This window comes from Podarcis liolepis (assembly GCF_965112155.1).
Source record: "Podarcis liolepis genome assembly, chromosome: 6".
Lineage (NCBI taxonomy): Eukaryota > Metazoa > Chordata > Lepidosauria > Squamata > Lacertidae > Podarcis > Podarcis liolepis.
In genome coordinates this window covers 18,969,292-18,992,295 of record NC_139559.1, presented here as the reverse complement: position 1 = coordinate 18,992,295, position 23,004 = coordinate 18,969,292, and the positions used below count along the sequence as shown (strand labels likewise).

Here is a 23,004-nt window from a genome sequence, read left to right as displayed (position 1 = left end):
ATGACCACCATAGTTTCTGTTGTAGAAGTCACTTCAAAACTAGTCTATTTATATTACATATGTATCCCACTTTTGTACCATGAAAGAAAGAAGCTAATAGCACCTCACATGTGGTCTCTCATCCAAGGAGTGATCAAACCCCTGAGCTGCTTAGATTCAGCAGGTCTGCTATATTGTGTGTCTTTAGGCCATGCCCTGTAGCCATATGATTTATTTCCTCTCTTGTGTTATATGTGTTCATGAAGTTACTGATTAGATAACTGCTTCTCACAGAGGAGTCTCCAAGTTGCTTCTGCTCTTTCTCTTTCCTCCAGAAAATTCTGAATTTTTATTTTTATTTATAATCCCATCTTATCTAAGAGAGTAGTCCAGTTTTGCAACAATTCATCCAAAGACCTTTCAGTTTTAAAAACCCTTTCAACTTCTGTGGTTAGGTGGTCAAGGAAGATAAAATTTAAAAGTAGTAATGCGAATGAAAAGGGAACCAGTCTGTTTTCTACAATTCGTTTCACAGTATTTTATGTAGAAAATGTATCCAGTTTAACCACCTTGTTCCATTTTTTTTTACTCGAGCATCCAGTCTTGCTTTCAGACAGAGTAGTTTTTTGTTTTGCCTTTTCTACCCATCCCTAGCTTTCCTACAGATGTAGAACTTGGATTTCCCCTACCCAAGATTAACATTTCCTATTACTTACTGTCCCCTTAAATTCCTTCTTACTGCATCACCACCCAAATCAACATGTTTTAATCTATAAAAGGCTCCATTCTCACAGTGCTTTATTAAGGCAAGTAACTTGATTTCATACCCTAACTAGCACAAATTTTCAGCATTCTGAAAAGAAATGAATACGGGACAGTTAAATGTTTCATTATTTCATTTTGGACACCTCAGTTCATAAAGAGGGGGACAGCAGGAAAGGCAGGTTTGAAAAGGTCAGTTCATCTTGCTGGATTTTAGAGATGCAGTTTACCGGTATGTCCTTAATGTGTAAAAACATAAATATGCTTCATAGGTATTCATAAGTTCCCTTAGCGTATGATCAGAAAGTTAAAATGGTAAGGCACAGATCAGGTCTGCAGGAGTGAATAAAAGTTTCAATCTAAAATGAAAATTCAATGCATTGCGAAACCTTGTTACCTCAGGTTTCACCAATTAATTGGCATTGGGTGTGTTCACTCCTACATAAGAAGTGTTTCAAATTGTAAGATCATGGCTGTGATCCACAAAGCCAGTTAGACTAGAGTATTTTGCATTTAAATCCAATTTAATATTAAATGTGGGTGAAGTTTGATGAAATAATAAATGAACAGGCACTAAGGTTTCTGCTATAAAACATGAAAGACAATTACGACTCCAGTTGTATAATTTAATTTCTCATGCTTTTAGGGAAGAAACTTGATGCAAGTACTTGCCAGTTCCATGGGATTTGAAAACCCAACCCTTTTTAGCATTTATGTGTAAAATAAAATTCTGTGCCACTTTCTGTGACTTCAGTTGGATCTGCCGTTCAAATGCTGTAGATTATCTTATGACTCTGCATTTTAAGCTGGTGACTTGCGGATTTTGACAGAGAAGAGAAGGCTGTCCCCCTTTTTCCCTTTATCACTGGCATGGCAGGTGCACATTACACTGGCCTTTACAACTTGTGCCTCAAAGCCCAGAGAATGTCATACAAAGAGCAGAAAGAATAGTGCAGAGTAGTGCAGAAAACCTTGCTGAAATATACTAAAATATACTTGTTTTTAGTTTTTATCTGTTTTAATTATCAGTTTTTATCCATCCATTATCCGTGTTTAATCTTGTATTTTATTCAGATGTTTTATCCTATGTTCGTTTCTTTGCCCTTATTTGCTCCAACATTTATCAGTTTAAAAAAATCCTAACTGCTATTTTATTTATGTTTGTTTGTTTTTTTATCCTGGTCTGTGACCATAATAAAGTTCATTCATTCATACTAAGTGTGATGGAAACAGTGGTATATTAACACCAGCTCCCACTGGATGCATCTCTATAGTGCAAACCTAAGTTTAATAGTCTATGATTTCCTAAAAGTGTATTGAGGATTATAGTTTTGTGAGGATGTTTGAATTCTCTGCTAGCATTTCCTAGCCCCTGTTGGAGCTACAAGGTCCAGGGTTCACTGGCAAAGAGTAACAACAAAACCCAATTTAAGCAAAGAGTAACAACAAAACCCAATTTAAGGCAAAGAGTAACAACAAAACCCAATTTAAACCCAATATTGCTAGTGTTGCCTTGGATCCCTAAAATGATACAGAAGCTTGTGGTGTGGATAGTGAATAAATTTGATTTAAATCTAAGTACACCCTGAGTTGTGTGGTCAGAACCTCAGTCAGGGCAAAGGTGGAAGTCATGTGATAAGAGGAGTTCCTTCACTCTTTTGAAAAACGCCAATATTCTAATGCTTTTATATAAACTTCTGATGCAAGTGTGTTTGGCATATTGAGCACAGTTCTGGCTGCTGTGTCTCAAAAAGCATGTTAGGGAGCTAAAAAAGATGCAGAAAAGGTCATCAAAACAGTTAAGAGGCTGGAGCAGTATGGAAAACATTTCATCCTCCAGATGTTGATGAACTACAACGATCTCCCAGCAGGCATAGCCCAATGACCAGGGATGATGGTAATTGTAGTTCAACAACAGCTGGAGGGCCAAAGTCCACTCCATCACCTGGATGAGAATAACTCCGCTATGAGAAAGATATTTATTTACCCAGGGCTTTTTAGTTTTGAAAAGTGGAAAGGAAGAAGTTGTTGGATTGGTAAAGATGGATAGTGTGGAGTGTTTCTCTTTTTTTCTCGTACTGTATCCAGTACACTACATAGTCCAGTGTAGCTGAATGGTGGGGAGAGACAGACAAGAAAAAAGTACTTCACATTGCATATAATTAAGCGACGTACTTTACTGCTGCAAGATATGATGGCTACATAAATTCCTTTGGAACTATATCTGGGGTTCTCAAAAGTGGCATCTGTGGGCATTATGGTACCCCCCCCCCCGAGCGTGCCAAGGCCCCTGCACTCCCCCCCTTTTTTAAATTAAGGGTGCTTGGATTTTGTATGGATGGGTAGGCTTGCATTCTTCCTCACCTGTTTGATTTTGGGGTGCATGTAGGTGTCTTGCATGTTTTAGGGGGCAGGTCTGACCCATCAGAGCTTTTCTGTGAAATTATAGTATTGCAATTACAGTAGTGCCTGCAACAGCTTACTGGGTTTTCAAAAATACCCTCAGGCACTACCTGGAATATTGCTAGTGTTGCCTTGGATCCCTAAAATGATACAGAAACTGTTTCCTCCTTTGGTGAAGCCAGTTCTGCATGACTGATAGTTGCATACACAACTTGTGTAACAAATGGTGTGTACCTTGCACCCATTGCTTATTTTTCACATGAGAGCTGGGTGGCCTTTCACCTGCACTGCACAATGACTTGATCCTCAGGTTTTTCTCTTTGAGCTAATCAGATAGCTGGTGTTCTGCAATCTTGGTTGTGTTTACATATGTGGTTTTACTCACAGCTCAAATTCCTAGAGCCTTGGAAGAGTAAAGTATGCAGGAATACAATGAAATGTGGGGACATGAATGTGTCAGTGAGGGTGGGGGAAAGCTGTCAAACCTGAAACCATGGAAGTTTTTACATAGCGGGGATTACCCAGTCTCTTCCCACTGATTACGGTACTTTTTCGGTAGGAAAGCTACCTTTCTACTGAGATAGATGCTGTTGCTGCCTTTTAAATCATGGTTTAGTCTGATTATTTTTATTACAGTGATTTATCATGCAACATTTTCTTTTTGAAACGTATGTAAAATGTATTTCTATAAAATAAGCAAATAGTATTTGTTTGGACCCTAGGTGAAAAGAGATCGCAACTAAGTGTAAGCAGAGACTCTTATATGGCTGGTTGTTTCCTGTTATAATCTAGTCAATATAGCATTGTGTAAAACAGGAAGAGGGAAAAGTGGAAGCATTTATTTCTTACATTTCTATTCCTCTTTCCGCCAAGAAGCTTAAGGCAGTGTATATTGTTCTCTCTCTTGCCTCTGATGGGTTGCAATCAGCCCAATATGACTTATATTTAAATCTCACTTAACTCTGGGCAGGACTGCAAACATGAACACCTTACGCTGACATTATGTCACTGGGCTCTAACAGCTAAAGTGTGAAAACACCCTAAGTCGTCTATTTTGGGCCAATTGGCAAGCAAAACAAGGTTACAAGGCAACCAGGCGTCCCATGTTCTGCTTTAATAAGCAGCTCATTCTGTTCCCTAGAGAAAAATAAATTAGCCAGGGTGGAGTAACTCCCACATTCAGTTGTCATTTAAATTGTAATGCCAATTAGGTTGGCAAACTTGCCATGGCCTGCAGGAAGCATTAATGTCTGGGAACACATTATTTATGAAAGATGCGAATAAAATTGCAAGGAAGGGTTGTGGTTGGAGCTAGTTAGACAGAATGTGCCCCCACGGTATTTTGCATTTGCCGTATTTCATGTTTGCAGCCAAACAAACCTTGAAAGCTGCTTGAAGTCAACAAACGGTGAAATCTCATTCAGAATACTAGCCATCCAACCATAACTGAGGCCAGCAATGTCCCCACCCAGCACAGAATTAAAACAGAATTGTGTGTAATATAAAGTCAAATACTGAGACAATGAAATCAACCTGTGTAAATTATGCAATACTACATAATTTGCTTCATTCTCATTATCCTAGTTGCAGAGTGGGGTAGGGGGGTATGCAAGTCATTAAATAGGGCTAACCTTAATGTGAATTCTGCTACTCAGTGTCTCACTTCTTCCATTGGTTGCCTCCAACTCATTGGTTGTCTCAAATGGCCTTATTTTCCAGCATTAAAGTGGAAGTGGTGATTAAGAGAGAATCCTTTAGGGAAGCAGCTGTAGTTCAGTGGTAGGTCCCTGATTAAATCCCTGACATCTCCAGGTAGGGCTGGGGGAAAGAGTCCTGTCTGCAACCTTGGAAAGCCACTGCCAGTATGTGCAGAAAGTGGGCAATGCCGAGCAAAATGGACCAATAGTCTGCCTTGATATAATAAGGCAACTTCCTATGGATTCCTATGTACTTGTGCTTACTACAGGGGAACCCAGCCGTTTAATTGCATGCATGCCAATTTGATGGCCCTGCATACTTTTCTTTTCTTTTTTGGCGATGCCTCCATACTGCTTATAAAAGTATTGATTCAATTTGCATGGCTGCTGAATGTGTTTGTTGTTGAGGTTGTCATCAATAGTAGCCACCAAAATGTTGCCACCTGGTGGTAAAGAGCGAGATTGCACAAAGAAATGGGTGCAAAGTCTAGCTTGATGAGTACAGATGGGAGGGGATCAAGTTACATGTGTAGCTCCAGAGAATCAGGAAATGGAGGGATAGTTCAATAATACAGTGAGGGTAGATCTGTTTTGGCAGTGACACACAAAAGATGGCTGGCATTGCATGTCCACAAGAAAATGCCCAATATGTTATTTCAACAGGTATGCCAATGCTCATCTGCCCAGGAGATTTATTTCAAGTGCTTTAGGCCGGTGCTCTTCAGCCTTGGTATCAAGTTGTTGGAGCAGATTTTGGTGTCGCACAGGGTGCCACTGAAATTTGAGGAGCCAGCATCCGCCACTGCCTTCACCAATAAATGGTGAAAATGGGGAGGAATTTCATCACTTACTGAGGAACTCCACCTTAGTTTCAAAATTACCAGTACCAGTAAATTCTGTGTATTTTTTTATACATTTTCCATTAGCCACCTAACATCTTAAGGATTACTAAAAATGCAGATGAAGTATTCGCTAGATTTTTGGTATTTACCACAATATTACTCCTCTTAATAGCAAACTCGGTTGGTGGGCGATTCCATTGCAGCCAGAATGGCATCGCTGAGAAACGAGAGCAATATCAACATATACTAGTGGGAATATGAAATGAATATTTCATTTAATGTGGGAGAGAAACAAGATTCTATTTCCTTCCTTATGGGTTACTGTTTTTCCTCCCCTAACTCCCCAGGAGAAATAAGGAGAGGCTGAGACTTACATGTACCCACTGTGGGTAGTCTTTGGAGTTGGAAAATCGTAGGAAATTGGATACAAAGATTGAAGACCCCCAGCATGGGAGACACCCTCCCCCAGGTAATTGGTCCTATTGTTCAACTATTCTGATAATTAAGAAATTTTAGCCTCCAGTGACTTGAGTAAGGGGCCAATTAGAAATTTAAGCCTTGATTCTCTTTTTTTAAAAAAAAAACATGTATTTAAGATTAGATGGCTCTTTTTTAAAACAAATCTTGCCTGCCAGTGAAAATATGTTGGCAATGTCAAACTTTACGAAATTCTATAATAGATTTTGAGAAAGTTACTCTCTGTATCCCCTCATTTTGAAGAGGTTCTGCGAGGTAACGTGCCAACTTGTTAAGTCCTGAGAATGTAATCACTTTGAAGTAAAGCAGTTTAAATCTTATCATAAGATGCCTCCCTTGTGATGCCCAATTATTTCTTAATACCCAGTAAGTAATTTGTTAGGCCAAGCTATAAGGAAACAGCCAGATCTTCCTCCTCTTGCAGACGGTGAGCATGTTACTGACATGAGTGAACATTGCCAGTAATCTTTGCTTTCAAACATCAAAGAATTGAGAGAGAAAGAAATTGCCCTTTCAGAAAATGAATTCACATTCCAGGAAAGGTGCAACAACCTAAAGGTATATAATGGCAGGCTGCCATGTTGGTCCATTTGGAGTGGAGGGCGGAATCCAAAAAGTAACAGTCCAACAAAAATGTTACAAAGACATGGGCAAAAATTACAGTTGACCAACATTCTTCATCAGGTAGGATGAAAAGTAGAACACAACAACAGACAGAGAGAATGATGTTGCTGTGCACTGTGAAAATCTTCAGCCTGTAATAATTGAAGATGAAACTGTGTTAAACGGATTTAATTAGGTTAGGGCATATCGGGGGGGGGGGGAGGAACAAAAGGTGAAAGTACATTAATAATCTCAGGTTCCACCAAAGGCTACAAAACTCTGCCTAATATATATATATATATATAGCCAGCAGACAAATCTAGAGGCACATCTCAATATTTTTTAAAGTATTTATTTATTTTGCTAAAATAATATACTGTACATATCACTGTATGTCCAGACAGAGACATATACATATTCACTATCTGAACGGGTCAGCAATAAATTGATAAAATGAGTGGGGCTAAGTCTTAATGTCTATTGCTTCAATTGTGTGCAATATCTTTTGGTGACAGGTCAGTGTAAATTATGCCTGTTCTATGAACAAGTCTCCACCCACATCCGTTATGTAAAGAATCTTGCTGCTGGTCCTACACTAGGGCAAGCATGGCTGATGTTGGAGTGTGTAAATTTTTTTCTGGGAATACCTTCATGCTCCTTAAGACTTTCAGTGTCTGCTATCTGCATAAAGGGACATTTTTGCATTTGGCCAGTTGTGTTTGCCTGTTGTTCAGGTTGTGTCTACTGTTTCAGTGCACACAGGCTTCTGCCTTTAAATACTGACACATATCATTTAGGATGTAATCCTGTTTCCAAATACAGTATTTGGAAGTAAGTTTCACTGAACTCCGTGGGCAATCTTTGAGCAAGCATGCAAAGCATCATGTTGCATGTAAAGGCTGCATTCTTATTCTTCTCTACAGCAGTTACAGCTTCCCCATCACTATATAATGGAGAAGGGAAAGCTCCACCTGCTGTGTTCTTGTCTGTCTTGCAGCTACCAAAGGAAAAAAAACAAAAAGCTGTTGGGTTAAACAAACAAACAAATCCAAGAACTCTAGAACAAACAGAATGGGGTGGGAGGCAGGAAATGTAACCTGGGCTAGGAAACCCATCCCATAATAAACTCCTGAAAGTATCCTCAATCACCTGAAAAGAGTTTTTCATTATTTATTTTTAATATTTTAAATTCTTAACCACCCCAAGGTGTCTTGGCAGAAAGGTAGCATACAAACGCAACAGTTAAATGAACAAAGGAGCAGATAATCAGGTGTGCAGTTACTTTACCCACAGAAAATATCTGAAATATTTCAAAAAATGTTCATTTTTGTTCTCACCAAAATAGGCAGTCTCCACAACATAACACCAAACAACCTAAGTACACTTCCCCGGAAGTCCCTTCAAACTTGGCAGAGCTTATGCCTGAATAGCCACGCATTTAAAGATTGCATTGCAATTGGTCAACAGCCAGACATTTGTGCAATTATATAAAGAAGGAGGGACGAGGGTGGTGTTGTGGGTTAAACCACAGAGCCTAGGACTTGCTGATCAGAAGGCCGGCGGTTCAAATCCCTGCGACAGGGCGAGCTCCCTTTGCTCGGTCCCTGCTCCTGCCAACCTAGCAGTTCGAAAGTACGTCAAAGTGCAAGTAGATAAATAGGTACCGCTCTGGCGGGAACGTAAACGGTGTTCCTGTGCGCTGCTCTGGTTCACCAGAAGCGGCTTAGTCATACTGGCCAAGACCCAGAAGCTGTACGCCGGCTCCCTCGGCCAATAAAGCGAGATGAGTGCCGCAACCCCAAAGTCGGCCACGACTGGACGTAATGGTCAAGGGTCCCTTTATAGAGAAGGCAGGCAGTGCATTCTGACTCTGCTCAACTGCAATGGTCTAATTTTGTCAAATGATCTTTCCATATGATGAGCTATTGGTTATTGCATGGGTTAGGTAATTACTGCTTGATGCGAAACAGGGAGTGCTGCCCTGCCCTGCCACAGCATCCCTTACCCCCTTAGCTTGTGTGCTGGCGGTGCAATATCTGTGTGGACAGTTCCCTGCCAGGCGCTGCCTTGGGTCAGCTCAGTTGGGTAGAGCGTGAGACTCTTAATCTCAGGGTTGCGGGTTCGAGCCCAACATTGCACAAAAGATTCTTGCATTGCAGGGGGTTGGACTAGATGATCCTCGGTGTCCCTTCCGAGTCTGCGAACCTGTGCTTCCTCCGCCCGAGGTGGCTGCTTCACCCTGGCCCCGACGGGAGCCGTCTTCCAACGGCAACTGGAGAGACACAGGTTCCCCACCCCTGCGAGGGGGAAGAGGCAAAATCGAGGGCGATGCGGGACGCCGCCGCCTCTCCCCCCCCTTTGGGCGGGAGGAGCAGCACTTCCGCGCCACCGCCGCCAGGGGGCGCCCCGAGCTCGCCCCGCGGCCCCAGGAAAAAGGGAGCCGCTTCGGATCCGGCCGACGGCGCTTGGCTGCGGCGGGATTCCCAAGCCGGGGCCGGAGAAGCCGTTACCCGCGGCCTCCGGGCCCAGTCGACTGCGGGCAGCGGCGGCCGCCATGAGTGCCGCGGCGGCCTCGGAGCGGGGGGAAGCCTCGGCCTCGTCGACGACCTTGTCCCCCTCAGCTGAGGCGGGAGGCGGCCACGGGGAGCCCCAGCTGAGGGCGGAGGCGGCGGAAGAAGAGGAGCGCGAGGCGCGGCAGTTCGCCCTCTACCTGGCCCCTGAGGCGGGGCGAGAGGGGCGCGAGGAGGTGCGTGGGCGGTTAACGGCCGCGGCTGAGGGGTCACCCGCGGCGGGGGGAGGGGAGGGGAAGCGTTGCTTAGCTACGGTGGTGGGAAGGACAGGTGGGCGTGGCGGCGGGGGTGGGGTTCCCGCCAAAATATTTGGGGGGGGGGTTGGGGTTGGATTCGTTTGTCTCTGGCGGATGTGGGGGGACTTTGAAAGCCACGCTGCGGGGGGGGGGGTGACGCGTGTCTCTGGGGGTGTATACGTTCACACACACAGAGATAGATGCCAGGCTTCGTTTAGTATCCTATCATTTTGTGTGTGTGTGTGTACACGTGTACATACACACACATATATTTAGATACAAACACACACAATAGAATACTACGCTAACAGTAAGAGCCATTTGGGATGGACTCCCACGAGAGGCGGTGGACTCTCCATCCTTGGAGGCTTTTATGCAAAGGCCTCTGTGAGGGAGGTTTTGGTTGCGATTCCTGCATTGCAGGGGGTTGGACTAGATGACCCTTGGGTCCCTTTCAGCTCTACCCTTCTGCCATTCTATAATTAGCCATAACAAAGGGAAGCAGGGGGTGGGCGTGGAGGTGGGGACCCATTCAGAGTTGAGGGCCAAATTCGGGTCTTATTTTCCTGGCAGCCAGTGCAAAAAGAGAAAATACGTAAGGTATCATTATTTCCCTTGTTTTCCTTTTCCTTTTTTGTGCCTGCCGAAGACATTCTTATTTAGACAAGCCTACGGAGATATTTAGAAAGTTTGTGTGAGTTTTAGTTCATTTTAATCTATTCTGGTATTAACTTTCTGTATGTTTTTAATTGGGGTTGTAATATTTTAGGTGATCGTTTTATTGTGCTATCTTTTTTGTTAAGCTGCTTTGAGGTTTCTTCTACAACAATCAAGTAGTGTATAAGATGTCATTAAATAAATAAATAAATACACTCAACTCCCACTTGATGGGACAACTTTTCCTGATTTTTTAATAAGAATCTTTATATAAAGGAATGTAGTCAACAACATTTTATATAACTGTCTTAAACCCACTCACAAACCCTGTTCCAAAGGCAGCTTCTTATAGCAGCTGTCCAGAAAGGCGGTCTTAATTCTGTTAAAGCAATTCTGTGTGGAGCCAAACTAATTAACTTGAGCTAGTTGGCTTTCTGATGGTCTGTCTTAATACATGGATGCAACCTGGAAAATAATTGAGGAATGGTTAGTTAGCATTATCAAGCAAAGAAGTTCTGCTATACACAAACTTTTTTAACACTGCTATTCTTAGAAGAGCAGATAAATAAACTGGGAACATGTGTGATTGGTGAAGGCAGCCTCTATCTTTTTGAAATCAAACCACTTTATTATTTAAGATTTCTGTCCCACCTCCTCTACCAAGCTGGGCTGCCTGGGTGGCTGAAATTCAAAGAAAACCTCAATGCAGTAAAAACAAACAAACAAACTACTTAGTAAAACATAATCACATTTTCTTTTTTAAAAAAGCTATGATCACCATCAAAGCTAACAGTTAGCCACCTTCCCTTCAGTGTTTGTTGAATCATAGGAAAGCTCAAGAATTCCATAGGCACAGACACATCTGCTTGCAGATGTCAGTTAATGTTATAAAAATTAATTTTATATCCAAAGGTTACAGTGCTGTCCCCGTTTATCTAGAAATAATACAAGAAGCTGCCTTATGCAGAGTACAGTATAAGATGTATATAGATGCCAGGAATTGAAATTTGGACCTTCTGCATGCAAAATATGGTGCTGTATGCACCCGAACTTGCTTCTGTGTCAGTGTGTGTATAGTTGCACTATTAAAAAAGGTTTTATTTATTTATTTATTTATTTATATAGAGTGTTTCTAACTTGCCAGAGTTACAAACTCTCCCAGAGTGGCTTATATCGAGTTATTTAAAACAGGACGACCCCTGTTCTTATTCTTAATAGTTTTAAAGACATGACATAAAAGGAAAAGGGATAGGGAGGAAAGATGAAAAAAGCAAACTCAGGTAAATTAAATAGCAGGTCTTATAATGACAAGTTGGAATAGAAACAGTTCAAGAGCAGGAGGTATCTGTCAGTGGAGTTGAGAAAATACCAAAGTTGTACTGTCACAGGTAATACACCCTGATTCCTTTCTGTGTTGGCGTTCCATCTGCTACAGTTAGATAACTAGGTGGGGACAGGTACCACAGAGAGCAGTGCCCAGGAGTTGGCAGTGCTACCCTTGGTTTATCTGTGATATGGGGCAAGAAGAGGTGAATCAACAGTAGCAATCCCTCCTTGGGGGGAGCAACTGCAGCAAATTGCTGTTGCAGATGGTGCTGCTGCTAGACCACATCTGCACAGTATATCTGAAGGGGTTCAAACTGCAATAGGCCAGTGGCCCAGAGATGACAGAAGTTGCAGTTCAGCAGTGTCTGGGGGGCTGTAGCTTAGCCACCCCAGATCTATTAAACCATACATAAGGAATAAGAATAAGAATAAAAAAGAATACAGCAAAAAAAATTAGAAGGGGAAAGAGAAATCCATTAGCTTTGAAGGTTGCAAAAGATTTGGTGTTCGTTGTTTGTTTATTGTGTGTTCATTTGTCTTTCATATTGCTGTAGAATAGATATGTTAATTTGTCTGTCACCTAATAGTTATTTTTAATGCATATTTTAGCAGATTCACGTTAAATAACTACATACAGATGTCTGAAAATGTTTTGTGTGTTTAATGTACTTTGACGAATACAAACCTTCAGAGTCACTAGGAGAAAGATGAGTGAATGAGCTACAGGCTCAGCGTCCCTTTCCTGTTTTTGTGATTTGCAGCAGTATTGTTGAATGTGCCCAGACTGGCCCAGGGAGAGAATAGGACGAAGGCTGTGTTGGGGTCCATGCTGCCCCCCCCCGCCTTCTCATTGTATCTTAAGGGTTCATTCCATGGTGGCTGCAGTGCTAAGAGTAATGTAAGTTGTACAGCTGAAGCTGTGTTGGTTTACTTGTGCCTTTTAGACCCTGCTTTTTTTTACTCTGAAGTGACCAAGTGAATCCATATCATTCCAGTACCACAACTACTAACTACAGAGTGTACAGATCTATCTTGGTAAAAAAAAAAAAAAGTCTCATGTGGTGCCACATATAGAGACGCTAAAGCCCTTTGTGCTACAGTTTTGGGTCTTACGTGACTGAAATGTGTCACTTGGCATAGAACTGTGCATAGTTACTAATTTTTGAATTGTGTACAATATCCGTCCTGCCCCTGAAATGTTGTTTAATATACAGTCGTACCTTGGTTTTTGAACAGCTTAGTTCTCGAAAGTTTAGGCTCCCGAACGCCGCAAACCTGGAAGTGAGTGTTCTGGTTTGTGAACTATTTTTGGAAGCTGAACGTCTGACAGGAGCTTCCTGCAGCCAATCAGAAGCAGCGCTTTGGTTTCCAAATGTTTTGGAAGTTGAACGGACTTCTGGAACGTCACATGTCTAATACTGCTCAAGGCAACGTACAGAACGATGCCAAGGTTGCTAAAATATTACGTGTGCAGAGTCTTCTTAATGATTTAATAGTGTTCCTTTTTTTAATCCAACTCTCAGACAGGAAGGATACACAATATCCCTATGGTAAAAGTATTGAAACATGTAACTCGGCATGTTTCCATAGGAACTAGTCTCATTATATGAGATTCTCCAGGTGTGAAGCTCTAGGTTTCCTGCAATGGATTTGATGTTGATTATACTCCTTGGTTTTTAATCTAAAAATACCAAGGCTCCAGCTTTTCAGTAAACTTTTTGCTAAAATGGAAGCTGAAACAAACATCACATACTCCTTGCTTTTTGACTTAGACATTGCTATGGGTAAACCGCTATGAACTTGCATTAGGAACATAAGAAGCTGCCTCATACTGAGTCTGACTGTTTGTTTGCCTAGCTTAATATTGTCTACACTGGCTGGCAGCAGCTCTCTAGGATTTTACGCTGGAGTCTTTTCCTGACTTACCTTGAGAAGCAGTGACCTTCTGCTTGCAATGCAGGGGGCTCTACCACTGAGCTATGGACCTCAGTATTCATTTTGCTGTGGTTTAATCATGGTTTTGTTTCCTATACATACATTCTGGTGTTCTTTTTCATAGAATCTATAAACACTAGAAGTAACTGACATATCATGTAGCTGAACCTCATGCTTGCAAAAGTATACTTGCTCTATTTTAATGTCAGGAAGTGGTGAAATAATGTATAGGATTCAGCAATGGTATGATAGTGCTGGTATTATTATATTATATTATATTATATTATATTATATTATATTATATTATATTATATTATATTATAGTAAACAAGCTGCTGGCACAAGCTAAAACATTAACGCAACCTGCTGCTGCTGTTGTTTTCTGATTCTCTTCTGTTTGAGATGAGTTTTTGTTTTTGGGACTAAATGAGCAATGCCAAAGACAGGTGAGAACCTAAGGCCACATACCCACAGTACTTGCACATTTTGAGTGCTTGCAAGATTCCCCCCCCCCCCTTTGCATCAATGACAGAATAATTTAAAATGGGTGTGGTCCCAGTTTGTGAGAGTAGTAAGTCTGTTCCTTGGTTTACAATTTTCTGTTTTTATTCTTCCTTGAAGTAAAATTCGGTGCTTTTCAAAAGCTTGCCACCAGTAAAAGGCAGCATAGTTTATGCAGTCAGCAAGGCTGGGGCAGTGTTTTTCAACCACAACTCTGGTGTGTTGTCTCTCATCAGTTACTTACTCTCTTCTATTCTGTGTGTTCATACTTTTGTAACGAATAACTTCTACATGCATTTGACCATTTCCTCCTCCCTCCCAATTCATTTTCCTTTTGTGCCATGGCTTTCCAGATTGTAAGACTGGGGTCAGGTTCTGTGTTTTATTCTTTTTCTTTTTAGCGACCTGTATGGCCACTCTGGGAGCCTTTTCTGGCTGAGGAGTGGAATAAAAACTATTTAAGTAATAAAAATAGCATGATTACTAGCCAGCCGGAATTAAATAAATCTTTTCATTTGTGATAGATAGTGCATGTATTTATATTCATGCAATAACCGAGATCAAGAAGAATTCTGAAACACATTTTATTTATATTCTTCTAGCTTTAAATCTTCAACACCTCACCAGCAACAGATAAGACTGAATAATGCTTGGAAAAGGAGATTCTAAGAATGTGTTTGGCTGTTTGCATGTTTCAAGCAGTTTTTAAATTAAAGTTTTCCATATTTGCACAATTGTGTTGCCATGCCTCTTTTTCTGCGCCTTTGGATGCGGCAGCTACTTTGTGCTGTGTCTCACTGCATCGTAGCCATTTTATGTTTGGTATCCAGAATACATTCCCAGAAATGTGCCCATATGCCTGAGAAGGTCAGCAACCATTAAATTACAGCAATGCACTCTATATGCACCTTTCCTTTAAGTTGGCTGGAAGCTGCAGCTGGTGCAGAATGCAGCAGCGAAGTTGTTCAAGGAGGAGTCCTTTCAACCACATGTAACACCACTGCTGAGAGAACAGCACTGACTTGTCAATAAGCTAGCGGGCCAAGCTTAAGGTCTTCCTCTTAGCAAATAAAGCCCCAAGCAAATTGGGATCACCAGGATTTATATACCTCCGTCTGGTCACGTGGATCTTTGAAATAAATGCTCTTAAGTAGTGCTGCATGCTCTTAAGTCCACACAAAAATGGCTTTTAGTGTTGTGTCGCCTGCTGTTTGAAATTTGCTCCCAGTGAATAGTAGTCAGGTGCCTACAGTATTGGCATTTAGGTAAAGGTAAAGGGACCCCTGACCATTAGGTCCAGTCGTGACCGACTCTGGGGTTGCAGCGCTCATCTCGCTTTATTGGCCGAGGGAGCCGGCGTATAGCTTCCAGGTCATGTGGCCAGCATGACTAAGCCGCTTCTGGTGAACCAGAGCAGCGCACGGAAATGACGTTTACCTTCCCATCGGAGTGGTACCTATTTATCTACTTGTACTTTGACGTGCTTTCAAACTACGAGGTTGGCAGGAGCAGGGACCAAGCAACGGGAGCTCACCCCATTTGCGGGGATTCGAACCACCAACCTTCTGATCGGCAAGTCCTAGGCTCTGTGATTTAACCCACAGGGCATTTAGGTGCCTACTTATTAATCTTTTTATATTAATCTTATTAATCATTTTATATTGTTCACTGCCCATAGTGGTTTCTTTTAATGTTTGGTGAGATATAAATAATTCTATATAGAAATAATCAAAATATTTATTTGAATACTTGCACAGAGACATTATAGGAAGTGCCTTCTTCAAAGACTTCCCTATGAATACCTTTTGTTTCGTTGTTTTAAGATAAAGCTATTGGTTTACTAGATGGTTAAAGTGTTCTGATAGGTGTTGCCTACACATTTAAAGACAAGCCTGCAATACCACATTGGCGGCCGCTTTTCAGAACTGAATTTTTTTCCATCAAAGCCCTTTAGTCTTATAGTTTTTCATCCCCATACTATAACTATTGTGTTTTTATCCCAAGGGTTAATATCTCTGTGGCAAAACCGCTATATGAAATTATAAAGAGGGTTTTGATCTTGAACAGTGGGCAACCCTAATTCACTTATTCTGTATTAAATCCTTGCACTGGTGGAACAGGTTAGTTGGATACCACCCTGAGTCCGTACTGGGGCAGGAAGATTGCTAAACTGGTCCCAGCTTGATTAGGGCCTGATACGTCAGCAGCAAATCTTTGAACTTGGCTCGGAAGCTAATAGGCAGTCAGTGTGGATCTTAGTATGATTTTGGAACTATGGTTAACACAGTAACCTTAGCATGAGCCATGGTTAAAGCAAGGTTAAAGTATCTATGCTGGCATGAGGGCAGTTTGTGACAAAGGTACCAGCCTTGGTCAACTATGGTTAAGACTCAGGCCATATTATTTATGGGTTAAGTTGAGAAATGCTATGAAAAAGTCATTGGTAATGGTTTTCCTTTATTTTCATTACGTTTTGGTTTACTTACCGACCCTGAGTGGGGTGGGCTATAAATCTGAGGTTGTATCCCAGGTTGTCTACACCAGTCCTAAGATGATCCAGAGGTGGGTAGAGAAAACTAGTTTTCACCAGGATTCTCTCTTTATACAGTGGTACCTCTGGATATGAACGGCATCCGTTCCGGAGCCCCGTTCGCATCCTGAAGCAAACGCAATCCGTGTCTGCGCATGCGCGGGTCGCGATTCACTGCTTCTGTGCATGTGTGTGATATCATGTTGACCATCTGCGCATGCGCGAGCAGCAAAACCTGGAAGTAACACGTTCCGTTACTTCCGGGTCGCCGCGGAGCGCAACCCGAAAGCGCTCAGGCTGAAGCAACTTCAACCCCTGAGGTATGACTGTATTCACTTCAAGACCCTAAGTAACCTGTTCAATTTTTAAAGTGGTCAAACTTTTACGAGTGTGAATGATTGGCTGCTGAGACTGTTAACTCTGAAACTGTCTTCCAAACAGCAAATTTAGAGAAAATGTCACCATTCTATAAGTATACACAGAAGTTCTAAACTTCCATCAGCACAAAAGAGAGAAGGTAGATGTTGCGAGTGGCCAAACCACCTCTCACTTCTTTTCCTTTCCACAACATGCTATCCCAAGAGTTTCTGTTGCTTTTGCTAATTATACAATAGAAATACTTCCTTGGAAATCCCACTCTGAAAGAAGTGAACATCCAAGTTTAAAAGCTCAACTAAGATTTGTATTTGTCTAAAATGGCTCTCAAGAGTGATCGCTGTAGAATGGAGAAATAATTTGGGTTCTTTAACAGTTAACATCATCAACTTAAATGTGATTTCCATTTTTAAAAATTGATCTTTGCTCGGACAGTAGACCTATGTCTCAGCAATGTACCAACTATAATGTGTGCAGACTGTCCAAGCAGGAAATACTCAAAATTTGAAGGTATCGTATGCTTGAGAATTGCCATGGGCAGTCCTGAAACTTCAGAGGCGATCCGTTTTGAAAATGTAGCCTATTTCTTGAAAAACCTTGATTTTGTGCCTGCGTGCCTGTGCGTGACACTTAATTGCCAAATGGCAAATGATTATTTTGATTACCAGCGCTTATTTTTAATAACTGAGTGGCATCGCTGAACTTTATTGAAATGCAGGCCGTGCTAATGTCTATTCTTGGAAGGCGATCGCCTCGCTCTTTCATAGATGCAACTTCCTTAAGATTGTTTGTTTGTTTCCAGGTGAAAGAAATAGAGGAGTCTATAGAAGAGATGTTAATAAGACTGGATGAGTTCTGTGGCATGACTGATCTGGTATGTACTTAGCTCCACCTCTGTAGACCTTGAACACTGTAACTGTTGTCTCTGTTTGGCTCCTGTGGAGGCCATCTTGTGAGTGTTTCAGAAGCCATGCAGGCAGCTCAGGCAAGGCAGCAGGCAGCTGTGGTGACGGGAGGGAGGGAACACGCTCTCTCTCTCTCTCTCTCTCTCTCTCTTCCCGAGGCAGCCATCTTGATTACAACCTTCCCTGAAATGGTTTTTTATTACAGCGATGGTTTAGCCACAAGGTGGCACTCTGGCGCACTAATATTTAAGGGCCTAGACTAGTGCTCTCCGCTTGTAAATTTAATGTGCTCCTTACAACACACACACGCACATCGAGGAACCTAGATCATCCCCATGCCTCTCTGGCTTTTGTTGTTTAAGCACTCTGACAGGTTCAACACACACACACACACACACACACACCGTTCTGTATGTTCCCTCTTCTAGATTTCCAGAGAGGTTAAAGTCTGGTGGCATTCAGTACAACAGGTACCCAAAGGTCATTTTGGGAAAAGTTGCTTGTTAGCACTGCTGCCCTTATTATTTGGTGGGGTCGCAAAGCGCATTTCTCAGGAGGTTCCATGCTGACCTGTCACGATGATTGGCGTCCCCCCAGTTGATGGTTTAAGACTTGGGGTGGGATGGCTGAATAATTTGATAATAATGCAGTCATCTGGTTGCCACAAGGTGCAAACTCATTTGAGACAACAAAATAGTGATAAGCTGCAATTGATAAGAATGCTATCAGCATCTTTCCTCACCACTGCTGTATATGCAGTGCGGTTGGAAATGCTTAGGAGAAGTGGAATTGCTGTATGTTGTCACAGCAGCCCAACTTGGCCCCTTTTTTAGTAGGAATTAGTTAGGAAAGTGCAAATGAAGAAATGTCTCAAACCCACCCAAAGCAGAAATGCTGCAGCAGATCTTCCCAAGAAAGACATAAAATATTTTTGTAACATAATTAGTACAGTGGTACCTCCGGTTACAAACACTTTGGGTTACAGACTCCACTAACCTGGAAGTAGTACCTTGGGTTAAGAACTTTACCTCAGGATGAGAACAGAAATCGTGTGGCGACCTGGCAGCAGCAGGAGGCCTCATTAGCTAAAGTGGTACCTCAGGTTAAGAATGGACTTCCAGAATGAATTAAGTACGTAACCAGAGGTACCACTGTATGCTGAAACAGTAAGTTAGCTTTCTGTTTAACTATTGATACAGTGGTACCTCGGATTACATACGCTTCAGGTTACATACGCTTCAGGTTACAGACTCCGCTAACCCAGAAATAGTGCTTCAGGTTAAGAAGTTTGCTTCAGGATGAGAACAGAAATCGCGCGGCCGTGGGAGGCCCCATTAACTAAAGTGGTGCTTCAGGTTAGGAACAGTTTCAGGTTAAGAACGGACCTCCGGAACGAATTAAGTACTTAACCCGAGGTACCACTGTACCACCTCTAAATTCCCTGTGACAGCTGCAGCTCACAAAATCCTTATTTCCCACTTACCTGGAAGTAAGCCTCACTGAATTGAATGGAAGATACTTTTGAGTAATCATGGATAGGGTTGTGATACTAGTCTAAATGTTTACATAAGTTGGAAAACAGTTGTGTGATTTGAAGAATCAAAACAACTCTCCATAGGTGAGTAAGTTAAAATCCTGCTTCTTTTTAAATCTGATTTTTGGTTTCCAGTGCAGTTTTGCCATTGTTTTCAACACTACCACATGCAGACAGCATTTTTACACTGCCATCATTTCAAAATTTTGCTTAACAGTAACAAGCAAAAACAGTAGAAGGCAACACTGACTATTGCAGCAGGAGAAGATTACAGTGGAGGTTAAAAGCCTGGGAATCTAAACAACATCTGCATTCTTGCCAGGCAAACCTCCATAGCGAGAGGGCTCTGCAAGCAACTTGTCACAACTAAAAGGGCCCTCTCCCATTTGCTTCAAATGGTGGCGGCAGCACCCAGAGGAAGGCCTTTGGGGAAGATTTTAGTGTACAGGCTGGTTGATGTAGGTGAAAGCATTATCCAGGTACCAAGCCATGTAGGGCTGCCTTTAAAGGTACGTACCAGTGCTTGGCGATGGCAAACCTAGACAACATCTTAAAAAGCAGAGACATCACCTTGCCAACAAAGGTCCGTATAGTAAAAGCCATGGTTTTCCCAGTGGTGATGTATGGAAGTGAGAGCTGGACCATAAAGAAGGCTGATCGCCGAAGAATTGATGCTTTTGAATTATGGTGCTGGAGGAGACTCTTGAGAGTCCCATGGACTGCAAGAAGATCAAGCGTATCTATTCTTAAGGAAATCAGCCCTGAGTGCTCACTGGAAGGACAGATCCTGAAGCTGAGGCTCCAATACTTTGGCCACCTCCTGAGAAGAGAAGACTCCCTGGAAAAGACCCTGATGCTGGGAAAAATGGAGGGCACAAGGAGAAGGGGACGACAGAGGACGAGATGGTTGGACAGTGTTCTCGAAGCTACAAACATAAGTCTGACCAAACTGCAGGAGGCAGTGGAAGATAGGAGTGCCTGGCGTCCATGGGGTCACGAAGAGTCGGACACGACTAAACGACTAAACAACAACAAACAACAACACCAGTGCTTGGAATTGCTCAAACCACTATTTTTGGGACTTCAAAGTTATGTTGCTCATAACAGCTGGAACAGGGCAATGTTGTCCCCCCCCCCCCCGTTACTGATTTAATATTTCAATGAATGCTGAAAATTGATTCAACTCTGCAAGTGGCCAAAGGTTTATTCTGATCAATCTTATTATAGTGCTTTAGGTTTCAAGCTTGGAACTGTTCAAACAAAATGGTTAAAGTTTGTGGCTCTGTAATATTTTTGCAAGTTTCAGGGCCACAGAAGGAATAGCCACTTCTTTTTTCATTTTCCCTATAGGGAAAGTTTAATTGAAACTTTTGCCTGTACTGAGTTTTGAGGTACACTTCATTTTATTGGCATTTCAGCTATTTAAAACTTTCAAAAATCACTTAAGTTGGTTCAATAAACTGAGTGCTCCCTCGATACCCCCCCAATCCCTTTCTTCAATGGGGGTGTTTGCTTGCTTCATCTTTGCTCTACCCATGAAAACATTTTTAGAGAATCTGAAGTATGAATAATTAGGCTGTGTACAAATTATTGACCTGCTATGGCAGCATCAAAGCATTATGCTTAGTCTGCTGAATTTGTGCTTGGCAGTGCTAAATACCTGTAGTGGCAGCTTCCTTTCAGCAGTGTATGAAATAGTATCCAATAAAATTTCATGTCATCTTTCAGATTCATTCCAATTTTTGCACATAAAAACAAACCAAGGAATTTATAGTCTTCTGTTTGTTGTCATGAAGAAATGGATGCATTGTTTTAATTAGTGAGTCAATAAAACATTCTACATTAATTTGTTTCACTGCTTTCAGTATCCTGCTTCTCTGGGTATGTTTAGTTGTTACAGTTATTGGGCTCAATGATTCTTTATATATTTGCATAAATTTGTTGGTTCCTATGATTTATGAGAATCCTAACTGTTATGTACTGAAGTTCTCACCCTGGGCCAGCAGGGGGATACTGTAGATAGTTATGCAAATGAAGGATCGAAAAGTGACGTTCAGCGATTGGATAGTTTTGTATGCAAATGAAGGATCGAAAAGTGACGTTCAGCGATTGGATAGTTTTAGACAATAGCAACAGTTACATTGTTCTGGAGCTCTATATAAGCAGGCTGACTGAGCCCCTCAGCTTAGTTCTGTTCTGGCATCTGAATAAAGAAGAGCTGTTTGAAGAATCGCTGTGTCGTCTGATATGTTTGCCCACAACTTGACACTAACTTCAAACAATCTCTGGGCAAAGATGTGGCTGAACTGAGAGTGCTGGTTATATAAATATATAAAATGAGATCCATCACATTAGACATGTATGACATCAGATTTTCTTTACACGGCCATACATTTTTATCAAATTCACGTATTTGTAGATGTGAGAGCCTTGATCAGCAGGGTTTGTGAAACAGAACTAATCAGCAAAGTCTCATGTTTTGAGGGTTTTAAAAAACAGCCTACTGATGTAATGATTTCTAGCCCAGGGACGCTAGATTTGCTGAACATAGTAAACCTGGTGAGACTTATTTTGTTAAAACTACAAAGCAGAAGGGTTTAGAGGTAGAATGGCACACTAGGTTGTTTTATACCTAAGTCCATCTTGGCATCCATCAGTCATGTTTTGGGATCTCTACATCTTCGCTTTTGGTTGTTTTTTTTGTTGTTGTTCACTCCTGATGGTTCGGCATAGGGTTCACCAACTGGGAGTTGTAGACCAAAACGTCAGGAGGCCGCTGGATCTGTGAAGGCTCTTTTAGTGTTACATGTGAGCCGTTCCTGTGTTTTTGAAGTTGACTTGTTTCCACCAACCATAATTAAGACTACAGTGGTTACGAACTTACTAATCTGTTCCGGAGGTCCATTCTTAAGACGAAACCCTTCTTAACATGAGACGCGCTTTTGCTAATGGGGCCTCCCGCTGCTGCTGCGTCTCTGGTGCGCGACTTCCGCTTGCATCCCGGGCCAAAGTTTGCAACTAGGGACATCTACCTCTGGGTTAGCGGAGCTCGTTACCTGAAGCATTCGTAAGGAGGACGGTACGTAACCCGAGGTTCCACTGTACTACGGTTTGCCTGAGTGTGAATATCACAGCAAACTGGTTGGTCTAAAACAGAAGTGGAAATGTCCAGAGTAATTGTTGCAGCCATGCTGGCTGGGAAGGGCAGTGTGTGCAAGCTTGAGGCTCACTGCGGGAAATGTGTAGACACAAAAGAGGAAAGGGAAAATAGAACCGTCATTCTGTCTCAACACAGGCAGACACACATACACCAGCACACACAAAGACTTTACTGCCTTCTCTCATCCTGTGTCAGATCAGTGGGACAAAAATAATGTGGGCAAGAAGAAACAAAAATATCAAGGGATGTTTTTTCTAAAAGTATTTTGAAGTCAAAGATCCCCTCCTCTTTATAAAAAAAATCAAAGACATTCTCCCTCATATAGCAGAGGCAACTTCTTCATACTGGTTGTTTCCCTGATAAACACAGAACCCTCTGCTCTCTCTTCTCACCCACTCACCCAATACCAATTGGGATAGTGAGGAGGACCTACCTTGCTCAGTTTAATAATAATAATAATAATAATAATAATAATAATAATAATAATAATAATAATAATAATAATATTGCTC

At 41.8% G+C, this 23,004-nt stretch overlaps 1 protein-coding gene and 1 long non-coding RNA gene across 2 annotated transcripts in view; both read left to right on the top strand.

Moving 5' to 3' along the window:
• Window positions 1-9,175: 9,175 nt before the first annotated feature.
• The window catches only part of BCAS4 (breast carcinoma amplified sequence 4), a 51,181-nt gene continuing 37,352 nt past the window's right edge, over window positions 9,176-23,004 (top strand). The window contains exons 1-2 of the mRNA XM_083508299.1: window positions 9,176-9,509; window positions 17,696-17,767. Of these exons, the coding sequence (XP_083364425.1) occupies window positions 9,318-9,509; window positions 17,696-17,767 (264 nt within the window). The 5' untranslated portion in view covers window positions 9,176-9,317. The remainder of the gene's footprint in view (window positions 9,510-17,695; window positions 17,768-23,004) is intronic.
• On the top strand, window positions 11,391-14,722 carry LOC310709143. Its single transcript, XR_014527352.1, has 2 exons — window positions 11,391-12,450; window positions 14,591-14,722. It is a non-coding gene; the product is annotated as an uncharacterized lncRNA (long non-coding RNA).